Source organism: Neofelis nebulosa, chromosome 17 (genome assembly GCF_028018385.1).
Source record: "Neofelis nebulosa isolate mNeoNeb1 chromosome 17, mNeoNeb1.pri, whole genome shotgun sequence".
NCBI classification, from domain to species: domain Eukaryota; kingdom Metazoa; phylum Chordata; class Mammalia; order Carnivora; family Felidae; genus Neofelis; species Neofelis nebulosa.
This window is the reverse complement of record NC_080798.1, coordinates 44937609-44959612: the sequence shown is the minus strand read 5'-3', so window position 1 is coordinate 44959612 and position 22004 is coordinate 44937609. Positions and strand designations below refer to the sequence as shown.

General features: G+C 38.9%; 1 protein-coding gene across 1 annotated transcript in view; it reads right to left on the bottom strand.

The window, feature by feature from the left end:
* The window catches only part of SNTB2 (syntrophin beta 2), a 109602-nt gene that overhangs the window by 8751 nt on the left and 78847 nt on the right, over positions 1-22004 (bottom strand). Inside the window, exons 5-6 of the mRNA XM_058708614.1 lie at positions 7398-7594; positions 1228-1412 (exon numbers count right to left, since the gene is read on the bottom strand). Of these exons, the coding sequence (XP_058564597.1) occupies positions 1228-1412; positions 7398-7594 (382 nt within the window). The remainder of the gene's footprint in view (positions 1-1227; positions 1413-7397; positions 7595-22004) is intronic.

The window sequence follows — 22004 nt, the reverse complement described above, 5'->3', positions numbered from 1 at the left end:
GGTTTATCTTTGAAAATAAGATTTTTAGACATAATTTCTTATTTGGAGGTTGAACTCCATTATCTCTAAGATCTCTTTCAGTTATAAAATTTCAAGATTCTGTTTTGCAAATTTCCACCTATGGTGATTGTGTCAAGAGACATAATAGTTCATGTATAAGATTTGAACTACTGGCTGAAAACTGATAAGAGAGACAAGGCATTATTTTACTCCTTTATCTTAACGTATGATTTCTGAAGTATACTCAACACACTCTGTAGTTCACTAAGGGAAATCATGAATTCCTATTGACATTTTTTTTTTTAAAGACAAGGATATCAAAAAAAGAGCATAACTGTATGGAGATACCCATGTATCTTTTTTTCTGATCATCACAATTTCTGTAGCGACCAAGTCACTCTGTTACTTTTAACTCTTATCTCAACCAGCTGCTAATAATAGCAATGGATAGAATTTATTTATTATAGTTTACCAGCTTTTGTACTTTATATCTCATATGCGATAAAAGCCTGTTTCTTAAAAGGGCTGTATTTTTTTTATACCATTCAAACAAAACTTTTTTCTTTTAAGTTTATTATTTTGAGAGAGAGAGAGAGAGAGAGAATATGAGCGAGGGGCAGAGAGAGAGGGAGAGAGACAATCTCAAGCAGGCTCCATGCTGGCAACAGTGAGCCCAGCACAGGGCTCAAACCCACAAACCGTGACATCATGACCTGAACCAAAATCAAGAGTCAGATGCTAAAGTAACTGAGCCACCCAGCTGCCCCCAAACAAAACTTTTTAAAAAGGGAATGATTTTTGGGCACCTGGGTGGCTCCGTCGGTTAAGCATCCAACTTCGTCTCAGGTCATCATCTCATGGTTCATGGGTTCGAGCCCCGCATCGGGCTCTGTGCTGACAGCTCAGAGCCTGGAACCTGTTTTGGATTCTGTGTCTCCCTCTCTCTCTGCCCCTCCTCTGCTCACACTGTCTCTCTCTCTCTCTCTCTCTCACAAATAAATAAATGTTAAAAAAAATTTTTTTTTAAAAAGGGAATGATTTCCTAATGTGGGGAACAGAAAACACACACACACAACCCCCTAAACCCAAACCCAATACATCTTGAAGAACAATTTTCTGATTGCAAATGGACAATCAGTCCATAATTTTCTATGCAAAAGGTAAGAAGCAATGAGAAAACAAAAGAATATCTATTAGAGTAGACATGGTTTTCTGTGACACTCTTACCAGTTCTCCCTCAGGACCACCAAAATCCAAATACAGATTTCTGATGCCATCATCAGCAGACATTTTCAGCCTTTCAAAGGGGTAGCGGTACAGTATGCTGCTGGAACCTCCATTTTCCTTGGAGACAGTGAACCCATTTTCATAGTGGACAGTGAGTCTTACCTCTTGGCCATTTAATGTGCAGCCTGTTGAAGACAAGCAAAAGCCATCATTAATAAAGTTACTGCTTCAGTTATTGAGTGGAAAAGAATTCTTCTGACTGCAAAAAAAAGGAAAAAGAATCTTCTTTTGAGAATGTGCAATACCTAACCTACTTGGAACTCCTTCAAGTAAATCTTTTTCTGGTTGCTTGCATCCACATCTTGATGGAGATGAGAAAGCGATGGCCATAACTCTCCACGACATCTGATTTGATTCAGTTTAATTCAGTGAGAGTATCAATTAAACACCTGTGCTGGAAGTAGGCTGTGTGAGGTACCGGAGAAGTAACAGGCATGGTCCCTGCTCTCCAGGACTTCATAAATGAAAGGCATAAACATGAAATCCCTAACCACATGAGGTAGAATAGATAGAACACGACTAACAATAGAATGAATAAGGCCAAAGTCAAGGAAATGTTTCCTGGAGGAGATGGCATTTCAGATAGGCCCTAAAGAATAGGTCAAACTGCTTAGGCAGTGAAGTATGAGAAGGTTTCAAGTATGGGAAGGTTTCTACCAAAGGAGAAAAGGCAGAAATGCCTTTCAGGGGCAGTAACATGGTTTGGTTGGTATCTAGGAAGAGGACAAAGATAGTGTTTATTATCAAAGGCAAAGGCTATAGTTGGCAAAAGTCATACAGTCGGACCTATCAAAGATAAAATTCAAAGGGTTGATCTGAATTGATAGGACAAAAAAAATTTTGGTCATCAAGATTGGCAAATAAATGTCTTCTCTCAACACTGGTAAAGTTTCTGTTCCATTAACACCTGAGCAGTTTTGTTGTTAGTGCAGTGTTGTTGGTGCTACAAGTGTGAGGCCCTCTGAGACCTGGGAATTCACATAGCAGTTTGTCAGTTCAAGTCCCGAGTCAGACTCCGCACTGACAGTACAGAGCTTGCTTGGGATTCTCTGTGTCCCTCTCTCTCTGCCCCTCCCCTGCTCTCTCTCTCAAAATAAATCAACTAAGAAAAATAATCTCTGGAGGTAGAACTTGGGCATCAGTATTGTTAAAAAAAACTCTCCTGGGGGCACCTGGGAGGCACAATGGGTTAAGCATCTGATTCTTGATTTTGGCTCGGATCATGATCTCTTGGGTTCTTGATATCAGGCCCTGCTTTGGGCTCTGCGCTGACAGCATGGAACCTGCTTGAGATTCTCTCTCACCCTCTCTCTCTGCCCCTTTCCCACTTGCACATGTTCTCTCTCTCAAAATAAATAAATAAACTTAAAAAAAAGCACAACTCTCCAGGCTATTTCACTGTGCACAGAGCATTAATACTGTTTTTTGGGCACAATTCCTGATGATTAGGCTAACCTTATTTAAATAAGTAAATATAAGACATTGGGATTGGGACAAGAGGGCCAGTAATACTCCATTATTCTCAGTCCTAGACTTCACAGAAAATCCTCAAACTAAAATTCTAATGTTTCTTCTAGCTTCTCGGTGAATATTACATTGTAAAATTCTTTAAAGTGATGGTTATGGTGATGAGGTTAACTCATGGCTCCTTAGGCAAAAAAATAAAAATTACTGTTTTTTCCCATTATACAACTATGATATAACTTTAAAAAGTGAGGCATAAAAGTAGCCTATTATTGCACTTGGAGTTAGGTATGGAATAAAAGCCAGGGATGTCAGGTGTATAAGACAGTATCTTCCTCAACAGCTAGGATGTGGATGTACACACCCACCCATCCTCTCCTCTCTCTGTCCGTTTGTCCCTCTTCCAGGGACAAGGTCAATCCCTCCATCTGTGCTTTGGATCCCATCCATTCCCACCTTCTCAGAAACTGTCCAAGGTTGATTATTCCTTCTTCCTCTGAATTTTCAACATTTCCCTTTAAACTAGATCTCTCCCATTAACCTTTTTAAAACTTCAGGTTTCTCTCATTATTGGAAGAAATGCCATCACTTGACTCCTTACCTTCCTCTTTCTCTCTCTCTTTTTAAAAGATTTTCTTTTTAAGTAATCTCTACACCCAGTGTGGGGCTCGAATTCACAACCCCAAGATCAAGAGTTGCATGCTTCATGGACTGAGCCAACGAGGTGCCCCTTGTTCCTTTCTTATAGCTATTTGGTCAAAGGCATGAAGTAGGTCTTACTTATTTTTATTTCTCTCATTACAAAACATAGCACTTTGTAATTAATAAAACAGTAAATATTTGTTGATTTAGTGAATTAAGAGAAACTGATACTGTATATGTCCCCCAGGAGTTTAATCTGGGCATAAGAATGAGTCATTGAGAGGGGGAAATTCAGGGGCTTAAGGCACTGGTTTTGGAGTCAGAAGAGACCCAATTCAAGCCCTACCTACATTAACCCCAGTTCTTCATCTTTTTTAAGTTTATTTTGAGAGAGAGCATGTGCACAAGTAGGGAAGGGTCAAAAAGAGAGACAGGGAGGCAGAGAGAGAATCGCAAGCAGGCTCCACACGGTCGGCACAGAGCCTAATGCGGAGCTCGAACCCACGAACTGTGAGATCTTGACCTGAGCTGAAATCAAGAGTCAAAGGCTTAACCGCTTAACCAACTGAGCCACCCAGGCACCCCTCCAGTTCCTTCATCTTAAAAATGGAGGTGATAAAACTTGCCTTAGAAGGGTGTGTGTTAGGGTTACAGGAAACATGCATTCCACTCATGACTTCTAACAACTCTGATATGTACTCACTATTCTTTCTGCTTCTCATTATTCAAAGGCATTATTCTTTCTGCTTCTCATTATTCAAAGGCATGGGCTATGCCTACCGTATCCATTTTAGTATAGCCAGTAAAAGCAGAGTATATACTCAATCAGTATTTACCCAGTAGATGAATAAAAAGGGATTCAAGACGATTTTATAAAACTGAGAACATGGATAAAGCAAACTCTTTGGTCATATGTCCTAACAATATAAATACTTTAAAATGCTCATTTTTCTGGGGCGCCTGGGTGGCTCAGTTGGTTGAGCGTTCGACTTCGGGTCAGGTCATGATCTCATGGTTTGTGAATTTGAGCCCCACATCAGGCTCTCTGCTGTCAGCATGGAGCCTGCTTTGGATCCTCTGTCCCCCTCTGTCTGTTCTATCTGCTCTCTATTTATTTAAAAATAAATAAAACATTTTTTTATGCTCATTTTTCTTCTCCTCTTGCAGATTTTCTACATATTTACTAATGCAACTCTTCCCATGTCTACTACTTCTTAGTAGTAGTTCTTGTTTGATTTAAAAATTTTAATAAGCTTAGGTAATTGGTATGATGAAATTAGCCTTTAAAAGCATACTTCTTAAAGCTCAAACAATTATACACATATATATATTTTCCTATTTTGAATTCCTGTGGAATTCACAGGATGGAAAATGATAAAGCTTAATGCACCCGAGGGAAATAACTGTGTGCTCTGCCTAGTGATCCTGAAGTTCACATTTGCTAGAAGGAGAAAGTCTTTGTGTATCAGAAGGATTACTGGTCAATTCTACTGTAATCTAATAAAGGTTTAAAGCTAAATGAACATTATGAAGTTCATGTATTGCATTCACTAGTAAAATCTCATAGGTAGTCCCTAACATTTTCCTAAATGAGTAAACTATATAATAAATAAATAAATAAAACATAATGAAACACATGAGACAAAGAAACAGAACTTAAATGATTTCTTCTTGTCAACTTCCTTTCTTTAGGCCACAGATATCTGAATATGTAGTACAATGTGCCATAATTATAATTTTATTTTTAATTTTTAAAAATTTTTTTTAACGTTTATTTATTTTTGAGACAGAGAGAGAGAGTATGAACGGGGGAGGGTCAGAGAGAGAGGGAGACACAGAATCTGAAACAGGCTCCAGGCTCTGAGCTGTCAGCACAGAGCCCGATGTGGGGCTCGAACTCACAGACCGCGAGATCATGACCTGAGCCGAAGTCGGACGCTCAACCAACTGAGCCACTCAGGCGCCCCCCATAATTATAATTTTAAATAAACCTTTCTGAATCTCCCAACAATTTAACATCAAGGGGTAACGTGCATCTGAAGGACATGCTGGCTTACATATGTATGTGTGTGTATACGTGAAGGTGGATGTGCACAGTAAGCATACACATATTAAGACATAACAGATCAGGTGTGTGCATGCACGCACATACAAAAACACATCTGAAAGGAATTCGGGCTCTCATCAAAGCAGTTCACCTTCAGCCAGTTTAATATATCTGACAGAGCTCTAAATACAGTAACGAACAAGTACGTTTGTTGACCTGAATTGTGGAAATAAAAGTATTACCAAGGTAAGATTAAAATACAGCTGTGAATGAGAATAAAAAAGTTCCAGATTACCAAAAAATGTTTCTTTTGTCTATTTTAAAGTATAAGGACCCAACCAGTCCTTATTCTCTCTCCCCAAGCCATCTGCATTTAAACAACTGTGAGCCAGGGACTGGACAGATTTTTATTTCCTGCCACAAGTGTAGCTGTCAGACACAAAACAACATGAAACTAAAAAAAATGTTAAAAATCCAAGTTGCATTCTTTGTTTTGGGAAACATATCTCTCTGGATCCTTGAAGAGGATATGGTGATCCCAGATGCCAGTCAAGGGCCTAAAGAGTGTTCTTGGGCTCCCCAAAGGAACACGGGGCATTGTAGACCTTCACACTGAGGACACAACCCAGAAAGCACATTCTGTGGCCAAGATAAAAACCAGAGTCCTGCGGCCCTTGATGTGGTGACTAACGTCTCCAAAGAGAAAATGGGCAGGAGACAGACAAGTGAGAAAGACAATGTGGATATGGTAGCCTTGGTCAAAATCCAATGTGTGGTCTTACTAGTCATTACTTGAATCATCATTGTGGTTGTGAGGAAAGTACCGAGCAGGTCCTAAAGAGTTGAAGAATTAGGTCATTTTGACAACACTTAAAAAACTGTCGCTGTGCCAGTTTTAGAAGATGACCCACAGAAATGCTGCTTATGCAAATTCTAAAGCCATGGAGATCCCTCACTTTCCAAAAGCAATGGAAAGAAAGATAAGTATCACAAGACATTCTGCTCTTCACACATTTTCTCTTTCTAAAAAATCCTATAAAGCTATGTTTATAGAATAAAATGCATAGAGAAGAGGGGCAAAATCAAATAAACTGACTTTGCAGTCAAGATAATCGAAGTAATTCAAACCCTATTAGAAACTCAAACATTTTGACTATTCTTTGTTCTTGCTAAAATGGAAAGTAATCTGGAAATATCTATACAGATGTATATATGTACATACACACAAATATATACAAATGAAACCATAAGGGTGCCTAGGTGGCTCAGTCAGTCAAGCATCCAACTTTGGCTTAGGTCGTGATCTCACAGTTTGTTAAGTTTGAGCCCCACATCAGGGTCTCTGCTAATCAGTGCAGAACCTGCTTTGGATCCTCTGTCTCCCTCTCTCTCTGCCCCTCCCTCGTTTTCTCTCTCTCTCTCTCTCTTTCTGTCAAAAACAACATTAAAAAAAAGAAACCATATAGACTAGCCACAAGAGGGCGTTTCAACAATGAAAAGACACCACCAGGCTTCTTTCCTTTAGATGCTTATTTCAGTAAGTGCTGAGCACACACTTTCAAACTTTTGAAGACAAATTCCTACTCAAAATTCCTCATTTTTCTACAGCCATAAGTCTTGCCAGATGCTTATATTTTAAGGATGTCTATCATATCTTAGACACCAAATCTTCTGAAATAGAGGGTTAGTGCATCTAGTACTTCATTAATGAATCTTTATACTATCACATACAGATTAATATGAGGAACAGCAAAACTGCCATGTTGTACATAGGGTGTTATGAATGAGCCACGTACAAGAAACAGAAAAACCAGGTTTCTTTCTATCATGATAATTTTAAGCTGCCATATTTTGGAATATTTTTAAGTCTGGCACATATGTTAATAGTTTTTACTTTAAAATAAAGTATAACAGTTCCATTTAACTACTGCTAGAAGTGATACATCAGGATCTATACCTAGAGAGACTTCCTTAATTAGTTCAGCAGCAGCATGACAACCCTGAACAAGTATCCTGGTCCAGGTTGACAGATCCCGATGTGTCTCCACTCTGAAGAGATGCATCTCAATGCCCTGCCGAGAGCCCGTCCGAGTAGCAAATGTAAGGTCAGATCCAAGTGAGGGTGATCGACATCCAGAGCCAGAATGAACCAACCTAGGATCACAAAAAGGGCAAAGATCAAAAAGTAATTAATGTATCGTTACAGGAACATGTCAGCAATTTATACTGAAAAATAAGCAAAAAATTATAAAAGCCCTCAGCAGTTATTGGAAAAGTACATTTCAAAACAATATTATATAGTCTTTGAAGTATATACTATTCTGTTTTCCCATAAAATCACCCCTATTGTCACAGGCACAACACTGGGCTGGATGGGCTAATGCCCAATTTTCCACTGGCTTTTTTATGCTCTCAAAAGGCTATACATACCAAAAAAAAAAAAAAAAAAAAAAAGATTCAGTTTTGGTTAGGAAGTGTTAAGCCCCCACACATGCACAGTCTCCCCATTACCATCACTCACTTGACGGTCATTTTTTTTTTTAAACCAAGAATGAACCTACACTAACACATCATAATCATCCAAAGTCCACAGTTTACTTTAGGGGTGACTCTTGGTGTTGTACATTCTATAGGTTTGGACAAATGTGTAATGACATATATCCATCATTATAATATGCAGAGTATTTTCAATGCTCTAAAAATCCTCTGTGCTATGCCTACTCATCCACCTCTCCTCCTGGCAATCACTTATCTGTATACCTTTTACCTTCTTTTCTTAGTTGCATTAGCAACTAAGCATTGTTGGTATGATGTTGAAAAGGAGTGGCAAGAGGGGACAGGACATCCTTGCCATGTTCCTGACCTTAGTGGGAAAACTTCCTGTTTCTTCCCATTAAGTATGATGTTAGCAATAGATTTTTTGTAGATAGTCTTTATCAAGTTGAGAATGTTCCTCTCTATTCCTAGTTTACTTTTTTTATTATGAGTGGGTGTTGGATTTTGTCAAATGCCTTTTCTGCATCTCTTGATAGAGTCATATGATTTTTCTTATTTACCTTGCTGATATGATGGATTACTTTAATTGATTTTCGAATAATGAACCAGTCTTGCATATGTGGGATAAATTCCATTTGGTCATGGTGTATAATTTTTTTTATACTTTTTTAAATTCATTTTGCTAATATTTTGTTGAGGACTTTTGCATTTATGTTCATGAGAGATACTGGTCTACAGTTTTCTTATAATGTCTTTGTCTGGTGTTGATATTACGGTAATGTGAGCCTCACAGAATGAGTTAGGAAGTATTCCCTCTGCTTCTATACTCGGAAACGGATTGTAGGGAATTTTTTTTTATATTTATTTATTTTAGGAAGGCGCATAAGTGGGGGAGGGGCAGATGGGGGGGACAGAGCATCTGAAGCAGGCTCTGCACTGACAGGCTGACAGCAGTGAGCCCGATGTGGGGCTCGAACTCACAAACTGCAAGATCATGACCAGAGCTGAAGTCAGGACACTCAACCGACTGAGCCACCCATGTGCCCTGGAATTTCTTTCTTAAATGTTTGGTAGAATTTATCAATGAACCCATGTAGGCTTGGTGCTTTCTGTTTGGAAGACCCTACACTTTTCACAAATATTAATTAAAAATGGATGTTAGAAATAAATGTGAAATGTAAAAGTATAAAATTTCCAGAAGACATTAAAAGAGAAAATCTAGGTGATCTAAAAAGATACAACACCAGGGGCGCCTGGGTGGCTCAGTTGGTTGAGCGTCCGACTTCGGCTCAGGTCATGATCTCACGATTCATGATTTTGAGCCCTGCGTTGGGCTCTGTGCTGACAGCTTGGACCCTGGAGCCTGCTTCGGATTCTGTGTCTCCCTCTCTCTCTTCCTCTCTCTCTCTCAAAATGAATAAACATTAAAAAAAAAAAAAAAACAACTTTAAAAGATACAACACCAAAAACATGATCCACAAAAGAAAAAAGGTGTTAAGTTTGAATTCATAAATTAAAAACTGCTGCTCTTTGAAAGACACTGCTAAAAGAATGAAAAGACAAGCCAGAGTAGGAAAAAATATATGGAAAACAAATACCTGATAAAGGACTAATATCCACAATAAACAATGAACTCTTAAATTTCAACAATAAGAAAACAAAAAAACCCAGTTGAAAAATGGGCAAAAGAGTCACTTCTTAGTATATATCCAAAAGAAGTGAAATCAGATTCCTGAGATATTTTACATCTATGTTCACTGCAACATTATCCACAATAGCCAAGAGGTGGAAGCAACTTAAATGTCTACTGAAAGATGAATGACTGAAGAAAAATGTGGCATTTACATACAATAGATTATTATTCAGCCTTAAGAAGAAGGAAATCCTGTCATATACCATAACACACAAGAACCTTTTAGATATTATACTAAGTGAAATAAGCTAGTCACAAAAAGACGAATACTGCCTGACTCTACTTACATTAGGTATCTAAAGGGGTACAACTCAGAAACAAAGTAGAATGGTGAGTTGAAGCCAGTAAGTCGTATCAACTACTGTGCATCTCAAGGGTTTCAATGAAATGCTTACGTGAACATTTCTTCATCTAACTCCTGGTTGACTAGAGCAGGGACCGTTATTTCTGATGAATGTTGTGCCTGGGGACTTTGAACTTCAGTCTGTTCAGAGAGCGTATATTTTTTAGGCTGTGCACATTATGATAAGAATGAGACATAATTAATTTCTGTTCCTAAAGTAAATAGCCAGTGAAAACTGATTTTCTAAATTTCGAAGCTACTCGACTATAACTCTTGACTTCCATTCACTTGAAATGTGATACTGTTCCATTATATTAAAAAAACAAAAAATGATGTGCCATCTTTTTACTTAATTTTTTGCTTGTTTTTATTTTTATTATTTTTTTAAATGTTTACTTACTTACTTTTGAAAGAGAGAGAGAGAGAGAGAGCACAGCAGGGGAGGGACAGAGACAGAGAGGGAGACATAGAATCCAAAGCAGGCTCCAGGCTCTGAGCTGTCAGCACAGAGCCTGACGTGGGGCTCGAACCTATGAACCATGAGATCCTGACCTGAGCCAAAGTTGGACGCTTAACTGACTGAGTCACCCAGACACACCTTTTTGTTTGTTTTTAAATGTTTATTTCTTTTTGAGAGAGACTGTGAGCGTGAGCAGTGCGGGCGGGGGGGGGGGGGGGGGGGGAGGGGAGAGAGAAAGGGAGACAGAGGATCCAAAGTAAGCTCTGTGCTGATAGTAATGTGGGCTTGAACTCACCAACCATGTGATCATGACCTGAGTTGAAGCTGGATGCTTAACCAGCTGAGCCACCTAGCTGCCCCCATCTTTTAGCTTTAAAAAGTGAGTTCAAACTCATTTGTGGGGGGCTAGGTAGTGATGCTCTTGAAATACTTTTAGATGTAACAAAATGAGAGCCTGAACTAATGTTTTGGGGAGAAGGTTCAAATCAAGTATGAGACAGCAATGAAACAAAGTACAGAAGAGAAAATACTGAGAAACAATTAGCAAAAAACCCCAGAGTTTCTATCATACATTGTATATACTCTGTCCCATACTTTTTTTTTTTTAATGTTTATTTTTGAAAGAGAGACAGACCGCAAGTGGGGAGGGGCAGAGAGAGAGGGAGACAAAGAATCCAAAGCAGGCCTCAGGCTCTGAGCTGTCAGTACAGAGCCTGACGTGGGGCTTGAACCCATGAACAGTGAGATCATGACCTGAGCTGAAGTCGGACACAACCGATTGAGCCACCCAGGCGCCCCCCCCATGAGATTTCTTAAGAACAGAGTTTCAAGGACAAAGACATGTAACATTCATGAACTAAAAACTATTTTTAGATACAAGGGAAACAGCAGAATATTGTCTAAGAAAGTACTGAGTGTTAACAAAATATATTTTAAAAATCCCTTCAACTAACAGTGAAAAACTTCCCACGAAGAAAAAATCTCAAGCCCAGATGGCATTGCTGGTAAATTCTACCAAATATTAAAAAAAAAAAAAAAAAAGAATTAATGCCAATCTTTATGAACTCTTCAAAAAAAAAAAAAAAAAAAGACAAAGGAACACTTCCCAACTCATTCTATGAAGCCAGTAGTACTCCAATACCACTCAAATATCCTCATTAAAATACTAGCAAATTCAATCTAGCATAACCAAATAAGATCTATCCTGTAAGTGCAAGGTTGGTTTAACACCTGAAAAGCAATATGGTAATATACCATATAAACAGATAAAGGACAAACCCACATGATCATTGTTATTAGACATGGAAAAAGCATTTGACAAACCCCAAACCCTTTCATGAAGAAAATACCCCAAAAACATGGAAGAGAATTTCTTCAACCTGATAAAGGGCATCTATGAAAAACCCATAGCTAACATCACACTTAACGGTAAAAGACTAAATGCTTTCCCATTAAGATTGGGAAACAAAGATGTCTGTTTTTGCCACTTCTATTCAACATTTACTGGAGATTTTAGCCAGAGCAACGAGGCAAGAAAATGAAATAATAGGCACCCAGAATAGAAAGTAGTACAACTACCTCTTATTTGAAGATGATATGATCTTGTACATAGAAAGTCCCAAGGAATCCACTAAAAACCTATTAAGCTAATAAGTTGAACAAGAATGCAGATCAAGATATAAAAATTAATGTCTTGATTATATACACTACCACCAAACAACCTAAAAAGTAAATTTAAAAAACAATCCGAGGGGCGCCTGGGTGGCGCAGTCGGTTGGGCGTCCGACTTCAGCCAGGTCACGATCTCGCGGTCCGTGGGTTCGAGCCCCGCGTCAGGCTCGGGGCTGATGGCTCGGAGCCTGGAGCCTGTTTCCAATTCTGTGTCTCCCTCTCTCTCTGCCCCTCCCCCGTTCATGCTCTGTCTCTCTCTGTCCCAAAAATAAATAAATGTTGAAAAAAAAATTTTTAAATAAAAAAAAAAAAACAATCCGAGGCGCCTGGGTGACTCAGTTGATTAAGTGTCTGACTCTTGGTTTTGGCTCAGGTCACGATCTCATGGTTAGAGTTCGAGCCCTACATTGGGCTCTGTGCCACTGTGTGGAGCCTGCTTGGGATTCTCATTCTTTCTCTCTCTCTCTCTCTCTCTCTCTCTCTGTCTCTCTCTCTCTCTCTCTCTGTCTCTCTCTTTGCCCCCCTCCCTCCCCTCACCCCCCCACCCCGGTCTCTCTCTCTCTTTCTCCCATCTGAGCACTAATCAGGTCCAACCCTGCTTAGCTTCTGAGATCAGACGAGATCAGGTGCGTTCAGGGTGGTATGGTTGTAGACTCTGTGTCTCTCTCTCAAAAATAAATAAATAAACTTAAAAATTTTTAAAAGAAAACAATCCATTTAGGAAATAAATTTAGCAAATGAAATATAAAACTTATACTCAGAAAACTGCAAAGCATTGCCAGAAGAAATTAAAAACCTAAATAAATAAAAAGATACACTGTATCACAGACTAGAAGATAATATTTTTAAGATGGCAATATTCCCTAAATTGATGAACAGATTCAATGTGATCTCTACCAAATTTCATGTCTTTTCTTTTTGCAGAAATTAACAAGCTGATACTAACATCCAAATTAAAATGCAAGGGACTCACAATCACCAAAATAATTTTGAAAAAACAAAATTGAAGGATTCATACTTCTGATTTCAAAACTTACCACAGGTATATAACTGATAGTCCAGAAAAAAAAAAAAAACACAAAACCTTACAGTTATGATCAATTGATTTTTGCCAAGAGAGTTCAATGGAAAAAGAATAGTCTTTTCAACAAATGGTACTATGATAACTGGATATTCCCAAGCAAAAGAATGATATTTGACCACTACTTCATACTATACACAAAAATTGACTCTAAGAATTAAGTGTAAGAGTTATAAAGCTTTTAGAAGAACACAAACAAGTAAATTTTTGTAACCCTGGATTAGGGAAAGCCTTCTCAGATTAAGACACAAAAATGAGACACAACATATGAGAAGACTGAGAAATTGGACTTTATCAAAATTAAAAGTTTTTCTGCTTCAACATTTTTTTTAAATGTTTATTTAGTTTTGAGAGAAAGAGAGAGAGACACAGAGGCATGAGTGGGGTAAGAGCAGAGAGAGGGAGACACAGAATCTGAAGCAGGCTCCAGGCTCTGAGCTGTCAGCACAGAGCCCAATGCACGGCCTGAACTCACAAAGCGCAAGATCATGACCTGAGCCAAAGTCAGATGCTTAACCAACTGAGTCACCCAGGTGCACCAAAAGCTTTTGTGTTTCAAATGACACTATCAAGAAAGTGAAAGACAACCCACCGAATGGGAAAAACATTTGCAAGTCATATATTTAATAAGGTATTTGTCTACAGAATATATAAAGAATTCTTACAAATGAATAATAAAAAAGCAACCCAGTTAGAGGATCAAGGATTTGAATAGATATTACTCCAAATAAAATACACACATGCCAAATAAGTACATGAAAAGATGCTCAACATCATTAGCTATTAGGGAAATGCAACTTAAAACCATGAGGATGAGCTACAATGTATCATGCTAAGCGAAATAAGTCAATCAGAGAAAGACAAATACCATATGATTCCACTCATATATGGGATTTAAGAAACAGAACGGATGAACACATGGGAAGTGGGGGGGAAGAGAAGAGAGGGAAAAAAACCCCAAGAGACTCTTAAGGATGGAGAATAAACTGAGGGTTGATAGAGGGAGATGGGTGGGAGATGGGCTAGATGGGTGATGGGTATTAAAACAGGTACTGTTGGGGTGCCTGAGTGGCTGTTGGTTAGGTGTCCAGCTTTGGCTCAGATCATGATCTCACGGTTCGTGGGTTTGAGCCCTGCATTAGGCTCTGTGCTGATGGCTCGGAGCCTGGAGCCTGCTTCGGATTCTGTGTCTCCCTCTCTCTCTGCCCCTCCCCTGCCTGTTCTCTCTCTAAAAACTAAGTAAAAACATAAAAATTTTTTTAAATAAATAAAAAATAAAAAGGGCACTTGTTGGGGTGCCTGGGTGGCTCAGTCGGTTAAGCATCCGACTTGAGCTCAGGTCATGGTCTAGCAGTCTGTGAGTTCCAGCCCCACATTGGGATCTGTACTGACAGCTCAGAGCCTGGAGCCTGCTTCAGATTCTGTGTCTCCCTCTCTCTGCCCTTAGCCCACTCACGCTTCTGTGTCTCTCTTTCTCTCAAAAGTAAATAAACACTAAAAAATAAATAAAATAAAATAAAACAAAATAAAATAAAATGACATAACATAAAAAGGGCACTTGTGATGAGCACTGGGTGTTGTATATAAGTGGTCAATCACTGAATTCTACTCTAAGTGGTTTCATGTCTCACATTTAGGTCTTTAATCCATTTTGAATTGATTTTTGTGTATGGTGTAAGAAAGTGGTCCAGTTTCATTCTTCTTGTGTGTTGCTCTCCAGTTTTTCCATCACCATTTGTTGAAAAGACATTCTTTTTCCCACTGGATATTCTTTCCACCTTGTTGAAGATTAATTGGCCATATAATTGTGGGTTTATTTCTGATTTTTCTCTTCTGTTCCATTGATCTATAGGTCTACTTTTATCCCAATACCATACTGTTTTGGTTACTACAGCTTTATAATATAACTTGAAGTCCAGAACTGTGATGCCTTCAGCTTTGCTTTTCTTTTTCAAGACTGCTTTGGCTATTTGGGGTCTTTTGCAGTTCCATACATATTTTAGTATTCTTTCTTCTAGTTCTGTAAAAGATGCTGTTGATATTTTGATAGGGATTGCATTAAATGTGTAGATTATTTGAGTAGTATAGACGTTTTAACAATATTTGTTCTTCCAATCCACAAGCATGGAACATCTTTCCATTTCTTGGTATCGTCTTCAATCCCTTTCATCAGTGTTTTACAGTTTTTAGAGTACAGGTCTTTGACCTTTTTGGTTAGGTTTATTCCTAGGTACCTTATTGTTTTGGTTGCAAGTGTAAATGCGACTGTTTTCTTAATTTCTCTTTCTGCTACTTCATTATTAGTATATAGAAATGCAACAGATTTCTGCACATTGATTTTGTGGACTGTGATTTTACTAAATTCGTTTATTAGTTCTAGCAGTTTTTTGGTGGAGTCTTTTGGGTTGGCTGCATAGAGTAGCACATCATCTGCAAACAGTGAAAGTTTTACATCTTCTTTACCAATTTGGATGCCTTTATTTCTTTTTGTTCTTATTGCTATGGCTAGAACTTCCAATACTATGTCAAATAAAAGTGGTGAGAATGAACATCCTTCTCTTGTTCCTGACCTTAGGGGAAAGCTTTCAGTTTTTCCCCATCGAGTATGATGTTCGCTGTGGGTTTTTCACATAAAGTCTTATTATGTTGAGGTATGTTCCCTCTAAAACTACTCTGTTGAGGGCTTTTATCATGAATGGATGTTATACTTTGTCCAGTGCTTTTTCTGCATCTACTAAAATGATCATATGGCTTTCATCCTTCCTCTTATTGACGTGATGTATCACATTGATTGACTTGCAAATGTTGAAACACCCTAGCAACCTAGGAATAAATCCCATTTGATCATGGTGAGCGATTTTTTTAAATGTATTGTTTAAGTTGGATTGCTAGTATGTTGTTGAGGATTTATCCATCTTTGTTCATCAGAGATATTGGCCTGCATTACTTTGTGTGTGTGTGTGTGTGTGTGTGTGTGTGTGTGTGTGTGTGGGCGTGTGTGTGTGGTGTCTTTGTTTTTTTTTAATTTTTTTTTTTAATGTTTTATCTTTGAGACAGAGAGAGACAGAGAATGAGCAGGGGAGGGGCAGAGAGAGAGGGAGACAGAGAATCCAAAGCAGGCTCCAGGCTCTAAGCTGTCAGCACAGAACCTGACACGGGGCTCGAACTCACAACCCGCGAGATCATGACCTGAGCTGAAGTCAGGCGCCCAACTGACTGAGCCACCCAGGCGCCCCTGTCTGGTATTGATATCAGGGTGATAATGGCCTCATAGAATAAATTTGGAAGTTTTTTTTCTTCTATTTTTTGGAATAGTTTGAGAAAAACAGTTATTAACTCTTTTTTAAATGTCTGCTAGAAATCGTCCAGGAAGGCATCTGGTCTTGGACTTTTGTTTGTTGGGAGTTTTTTTTTTTTTTTTTTCAACGTTTTTTTTTTTTTTTTTTTTTATTTTTGGGACAGAGAGAGACAGAGCATGAACGGGGGAGGGGCAGAGAGAGAGGGAGACACAGAATCGGAAACAGGCTCCAGGCTCCGAGCCATCAGCCCAGAGCCTGACGCGGGGCTCGAACTCACGGACCGCGAGATCGTGACCTGGCTGAAGTCGGACGCTTAACCGACTGCGCCACCCAGGCGCCCCTGTTGGGAGTTTTTGATTACTGATTCAGTCTCCTTGCTGGTAATTGGTCTGTTCAATTTTTCCATTTCTTCTTGCTTCAGTTTTGGTAGGTTATGTGTTTCTGGAAATTTATCCATTTCTTCTAGGTTGTCTAATTTTTTTAGCATATAGTTTTTCTTATATTCTCTTACAATTATTTGTATTGCTGTGGTTTTGGTTGTTATTTCTCCTCTTTCATTTGTGATTTTGTTTGAGTCCTTTCTCTCTTTTTATAAGTCTGGCTAGAGGTTTATCAACTTTGTTGATCTTTTTAACAAATTGCTCCTAGTTTCATCGATGTGTTCTCTTGTTTTTTGGTTTCTATATCATTTATTTCTGCTCTAATCTTTATTATTTCCTTCCTTCTGCTGATTTAAGGTTTTGTTTGTTCTTCTTTTTCTAGTTCCTCTGACTGTAAGGTTAGGTTGTTTGAGATTTTTCTTGCTATAAACCTCCCTCTTAGAACCACTTTTGCTGCATCCCAGAGATTCTGGACCATCGTGTTTTCATTTTCATTTGTCACCATGTAATTTTTTATTTCTTCTTTAATTTCCTGGCTGACCCATTCATTGTTTAGTACCATGTTATTTAACCTCCATTTGCTTGTGCTCTCTCCAGATATTTTCCTGTGGTTGTAGTTTCATAGCAGTGTGATCAGAAAAGATTCATGGTATGACTGTGATTTTTTTAATTTGTTGAGACTTGTTTTGTGGCCTAATATGCGATCTAATCTGGAAAATGGTCTATGTGTACTTGAAAATAATGTGTATTCTGTTGTTTTAGGATGAAATGTTCCAAATATAAATGTTACATCGATCTGGTCCAGTATATCATTCAAAGTCACTGTTTCCTTATTGATTTTCTGTTTGGATGATCTGTCCATTGATATAAGTAGGGTATTAAAGCTCCCTACTATTACAGTGTTACTGTTGATTAGTTCTTTATGTTTGTTATTAACTATTTTATGTGTTTGCATGCTTCCATGTTGGGTGCATAAATATTTACAACCATTATTTCTTCTTGTTGGATTGTCCTCTTTATTATTACATAGCATATAATAAAATACTTTGTTATATACTTTGTTAATATACTGACAGGCTTGTCTCTTGCTACAATCTTTGTTTTAAAGTCTATTTCATCCAATATAAGTATTGCTACCCTGGCTTTATTTTGACGTCCATTTGCTCAACAAGTGTTTCTCCAACCTGTCACTTTTAATCTGTAGATATCTTTAGGTCTGAAATGAGTCTCTTGTGGGCAGCATATAGATGGGTCTTGTTTTTTTTTTTACTTATTCTGTCATCCTATGTTTTTGGAATGAGGCATTTAGTCCCTTTACATTCAAAGTAAAGTGGGTGATGGGCACTGAGAAGGGCACCTGTTGGGATAAGCACTGGGTGTTATATGGAACCCAATTTGACAATAAATTCTATATTAAAAAAAACAAAGTAATAATTGATAGATATGTATTTACTGCCATTTTGTCACTTGTTTTGTGGTTGTTCTGATAGTTTTTCCCTGATCTTTTCTTCTCTTGCTCTCTTTCATGGTTTGCTGGCTTTCTTCGGTGATATACTTGGATTTCTTTCTCTTTATTCTTTACATATCAATTACTGGTTTTTGATTTGTGGTTACCATTCAATTTGTATATGATATCTTTTGTATATAGCAGTCTATATTAAGTTGATTGTCACTTAAGCTTGACCACACTCTTGACTCCCACTGCAATGTGTTAGGTATATGGTGACATATTTTTTACATCTTTTATTTTGTGAATGCCTTGACTGATTTTTGTGGATATACCTATTTTTACTGCTTTTGTGTTTCTTACTTTTCATACTCATAGTCTTTCCTTTCCTCTCAAAGAATCCCCTTTAACATTTCTTGAGGGCTGGTTTAGTGGTCATGACCTCCTTTAGTTTTTGTTTGTCTGAGAAACTGTTTATCTCTCCTTCTATTCTGAATGATAGCCTTCCTGGATAGAGTATCGTGGCTGCAGATTTTTCCCTTTCAGGACTTTGAATATATCATGCCACTCCTTTCTAGCTAGCAAAGTTTCTGCTGAAAAATGGGGTGTCCCCTAGTATGTAACTATCTTCTTTTCTCTTATTGCTTTAAAAATTTTTTTCTTTATCATTACTTTTTGCCACTTTAATTACTATGTGTTTTGCGTGAACCTCATTGGGTTGATTTTGTTGGGGGATCTCTGTGGCTCCTGGATCTCGATATCTGTTTCCTTCCCCAGGTCTGGGAAGTTTTTAGCTATTATTTATTCAAATAAATTTTCTGCACCCTTTTCTTTCTCTTCTGGGATCACTATGATGTGAATGCTATTGTGCTTGATGGAATCACTGAATTCCCTAAGTCTATTCTCATTTTACATAATCTTTTTTTTTCTCTGACCTGCTCGACTTGATTACATTCATTACTCTGTCTTCACGGTCATTCATTTGTTCCTCTGCTTCCTCTAGCTTGCTGTTTATTCCATCTAATGAATTTTCATTTCATTTATTGTGTTCTTCAACTCTGGTTCTTTTTTAGCTCTTTGTTAATGGTCTCACTCATGTCCTCCACTCTTTTCTCAAGTCCATTGTCTATCTTTATGACCATTACCTTAAATTCTCTATCAGGCATATTATTGATCTCCATTTCATTTAACCGTCTTGCTGTGATTTTGTCCTGTTCTTTCACTGGGGATATAATCCTCAGTCTCATTTTTTTTTTTTTTAATGTTTATTCATTTTTGAGAAACAGAGACAGAGTGTGAGCAGGGGAGGGGTAGAGAGAGAGAGGGAAACACAGAATCTGAAGCAGGCTCCAGGTTCTGAGCTGTAGCAAAGAGCCTGATGTAGGGCTCCAACCCATGAACCACGAGATCATGACCTGAGCCGAAGTCAGATGCTTAACCGACTGAGCCACCCAGGTGCCCCCCTAAGTCTTCTCATTTTGTCTAACTCTCTGGGTCTGTTTCTCTGTGTTAGAAAAGCCAGAGATGCTCTTCAAAGTAGTGGGTGGGGCATGTACATTTAACAAGGTGGCACCAGTCCTCTTCCACAGGGGATGTGCAGCCATTGAGGACACTGGGGCCAGTGGGGGCCACCTCAAGCCTGTGTGGTTGGAGGATTAAGGTTTTACAAGGTGCATGCAACCTCCCTGGAAGGTGGCCAACTGCCACCACCAGGACCAAGGCCCAATAAAATGAGCAGGTTGGGAGACATGGTGTTGAAGTTTATGCAGGTCTTCTACGGGAGGGGACCCAAAGGCAAGTGTGACAGGAAAGGGTGGATAGGTGGCTCAGTCAGTTGTGTCTGACTCTTGATTTTAGCTCAGGTCATGATCTCATGATTCAGTTCATGAGATTGAGCCCTCCATCGGACTCCATGCTAACAGTGCAGAGCTTGTTTGGGATTCTTTCTCTCCCCCTCTCTCTCCCTGCCTCTCTGCGGCTCACACTCTCTCTCCCTCTCAAAAAATAAGTAAATTTTATTAAAAAAGAAAAGGGTGGATCCACCGAAGCACACGGTGAAGGGGTGGCTTGTTATAAGCAAGTTAGGTAGTGAGTAGTGATGGCCGTGTGTTTATGCTGAGGGGCAGGGGAGGGAAATGGAGAAATGGCACCTATAAGCTCCTTTGTTCCTGGAGGGGGTCTCTCTGCAATCCCTGCCTCTCTGGGACCTGCTTTGAGATAAGTAAATTACTCTCCCTCCCATATGACCCAGGTGTTTTTCAAACTGCTGCTTCTACACTGGATCTCCTTGGGTGTTTCTTGTGCTGTCTCTATAAGGGTGGGGTCTCAGCTTCCTACAGCCCTTGGGCTCTCCCAGAGCCAAGCCCACAGATTTTCAAAATTCCAGACTTTAAGCACGGCTGGTTATAAGAACTCATGAAATTTAGCCCCTCAGTTTCAAAGCCAAATGTTACGGGGATTTGCCTTTCCTGTGCAGGCTTCCTGACGTGATAGCCTGTTTCTTGCCCTTCTCTGTGCCTGTGGCTCCCTCTCTACTGCAGACAGCCAGGGTCCTTTTAGCTCCCCACCATGTCTCTGCCCTTTCTACTCTCTTCAGTGTAGCCTCTTCTCTACCTTTAGTTGTGGGGTTTGTTCTGCAAGCCCTTGGGTCGTTTTCTGTGTTATCTACATTGATGTGTTATCTAGTTGTACCTGGGGGATGAGGTAAGCTTAGGATACTCCCACTCTGCCATCTCTCCATAAGTTGTTTTTTTCAAGAAAGAAATGGCAGTCCATGAAAAAACATAGGTACCTAAACCAGCAACTCCACCACACACTTGTTTTTCTTTGAGACAGCTATCATACTACAGTACATGGCAGAGGTGCTTTGTGAGTACTTCCCACCTCATCTTACAGAATATTAAAAATATGAATATTCAAGGGCTAAGATTAAATAAACTCATAATTTGTACTGCTCCAACAAAGGCACTTTGAGGTTAAACTGGCATTCCCCATCTCCTCCCGCAAATCTATACAGTTTGGTGCCAAGTGCCTTGATTCATGCTAAGGCACCAGCAATTTTACCAACTCTCAGTACAAATATCAACAGGGAAAAAAGCAAATAATATCTTAGTATTACTATGAAAACAGTTTTCAACTCACAGACCCCCTGAAGAGGGGATCCTCAGAGGTCCATGAAAATATGCTTAGAGAGCTGCCTCCCTGAGCTGGTTCCTATAGAACCAACATGCCAATTAAACATGAATTATCTCAGCAAGAGTTACGTAGGTTTCAAAATTACTCCACATATGATCCAAGTAAGATAGAGCATGGGGAAAGTGCCAGGGTGGATTCTACCACATTCAGTTTGATTGTTAATCCCATGACAGACGTTAAAAAATATAAGGTCTAGGAGAAATTTTCCTACAGGTTTTGATTATGAAATATCTGGCAGAGGAAATCTAATTCAAACCAGCTGCGGACTCTTGCTGAGCAGCAGTTGGTTAGAACATACTGCCAAAAGGCCCCCTTTAGTGGGGAGGCCAGATGAGCTCATGCAAAGGCGTTTTAGCAGCTTTTGTCCCCTAAGTCCCATAAGCACAACACCACTTCAATTTTCCACACTGTAAAGTAGCCACACTTTCTTTGGATCTTTTTCTCTTTCAGTCAAAGATCAAAGTTTATAGGAAAAGACTACAAAATGCACATCCTGCAA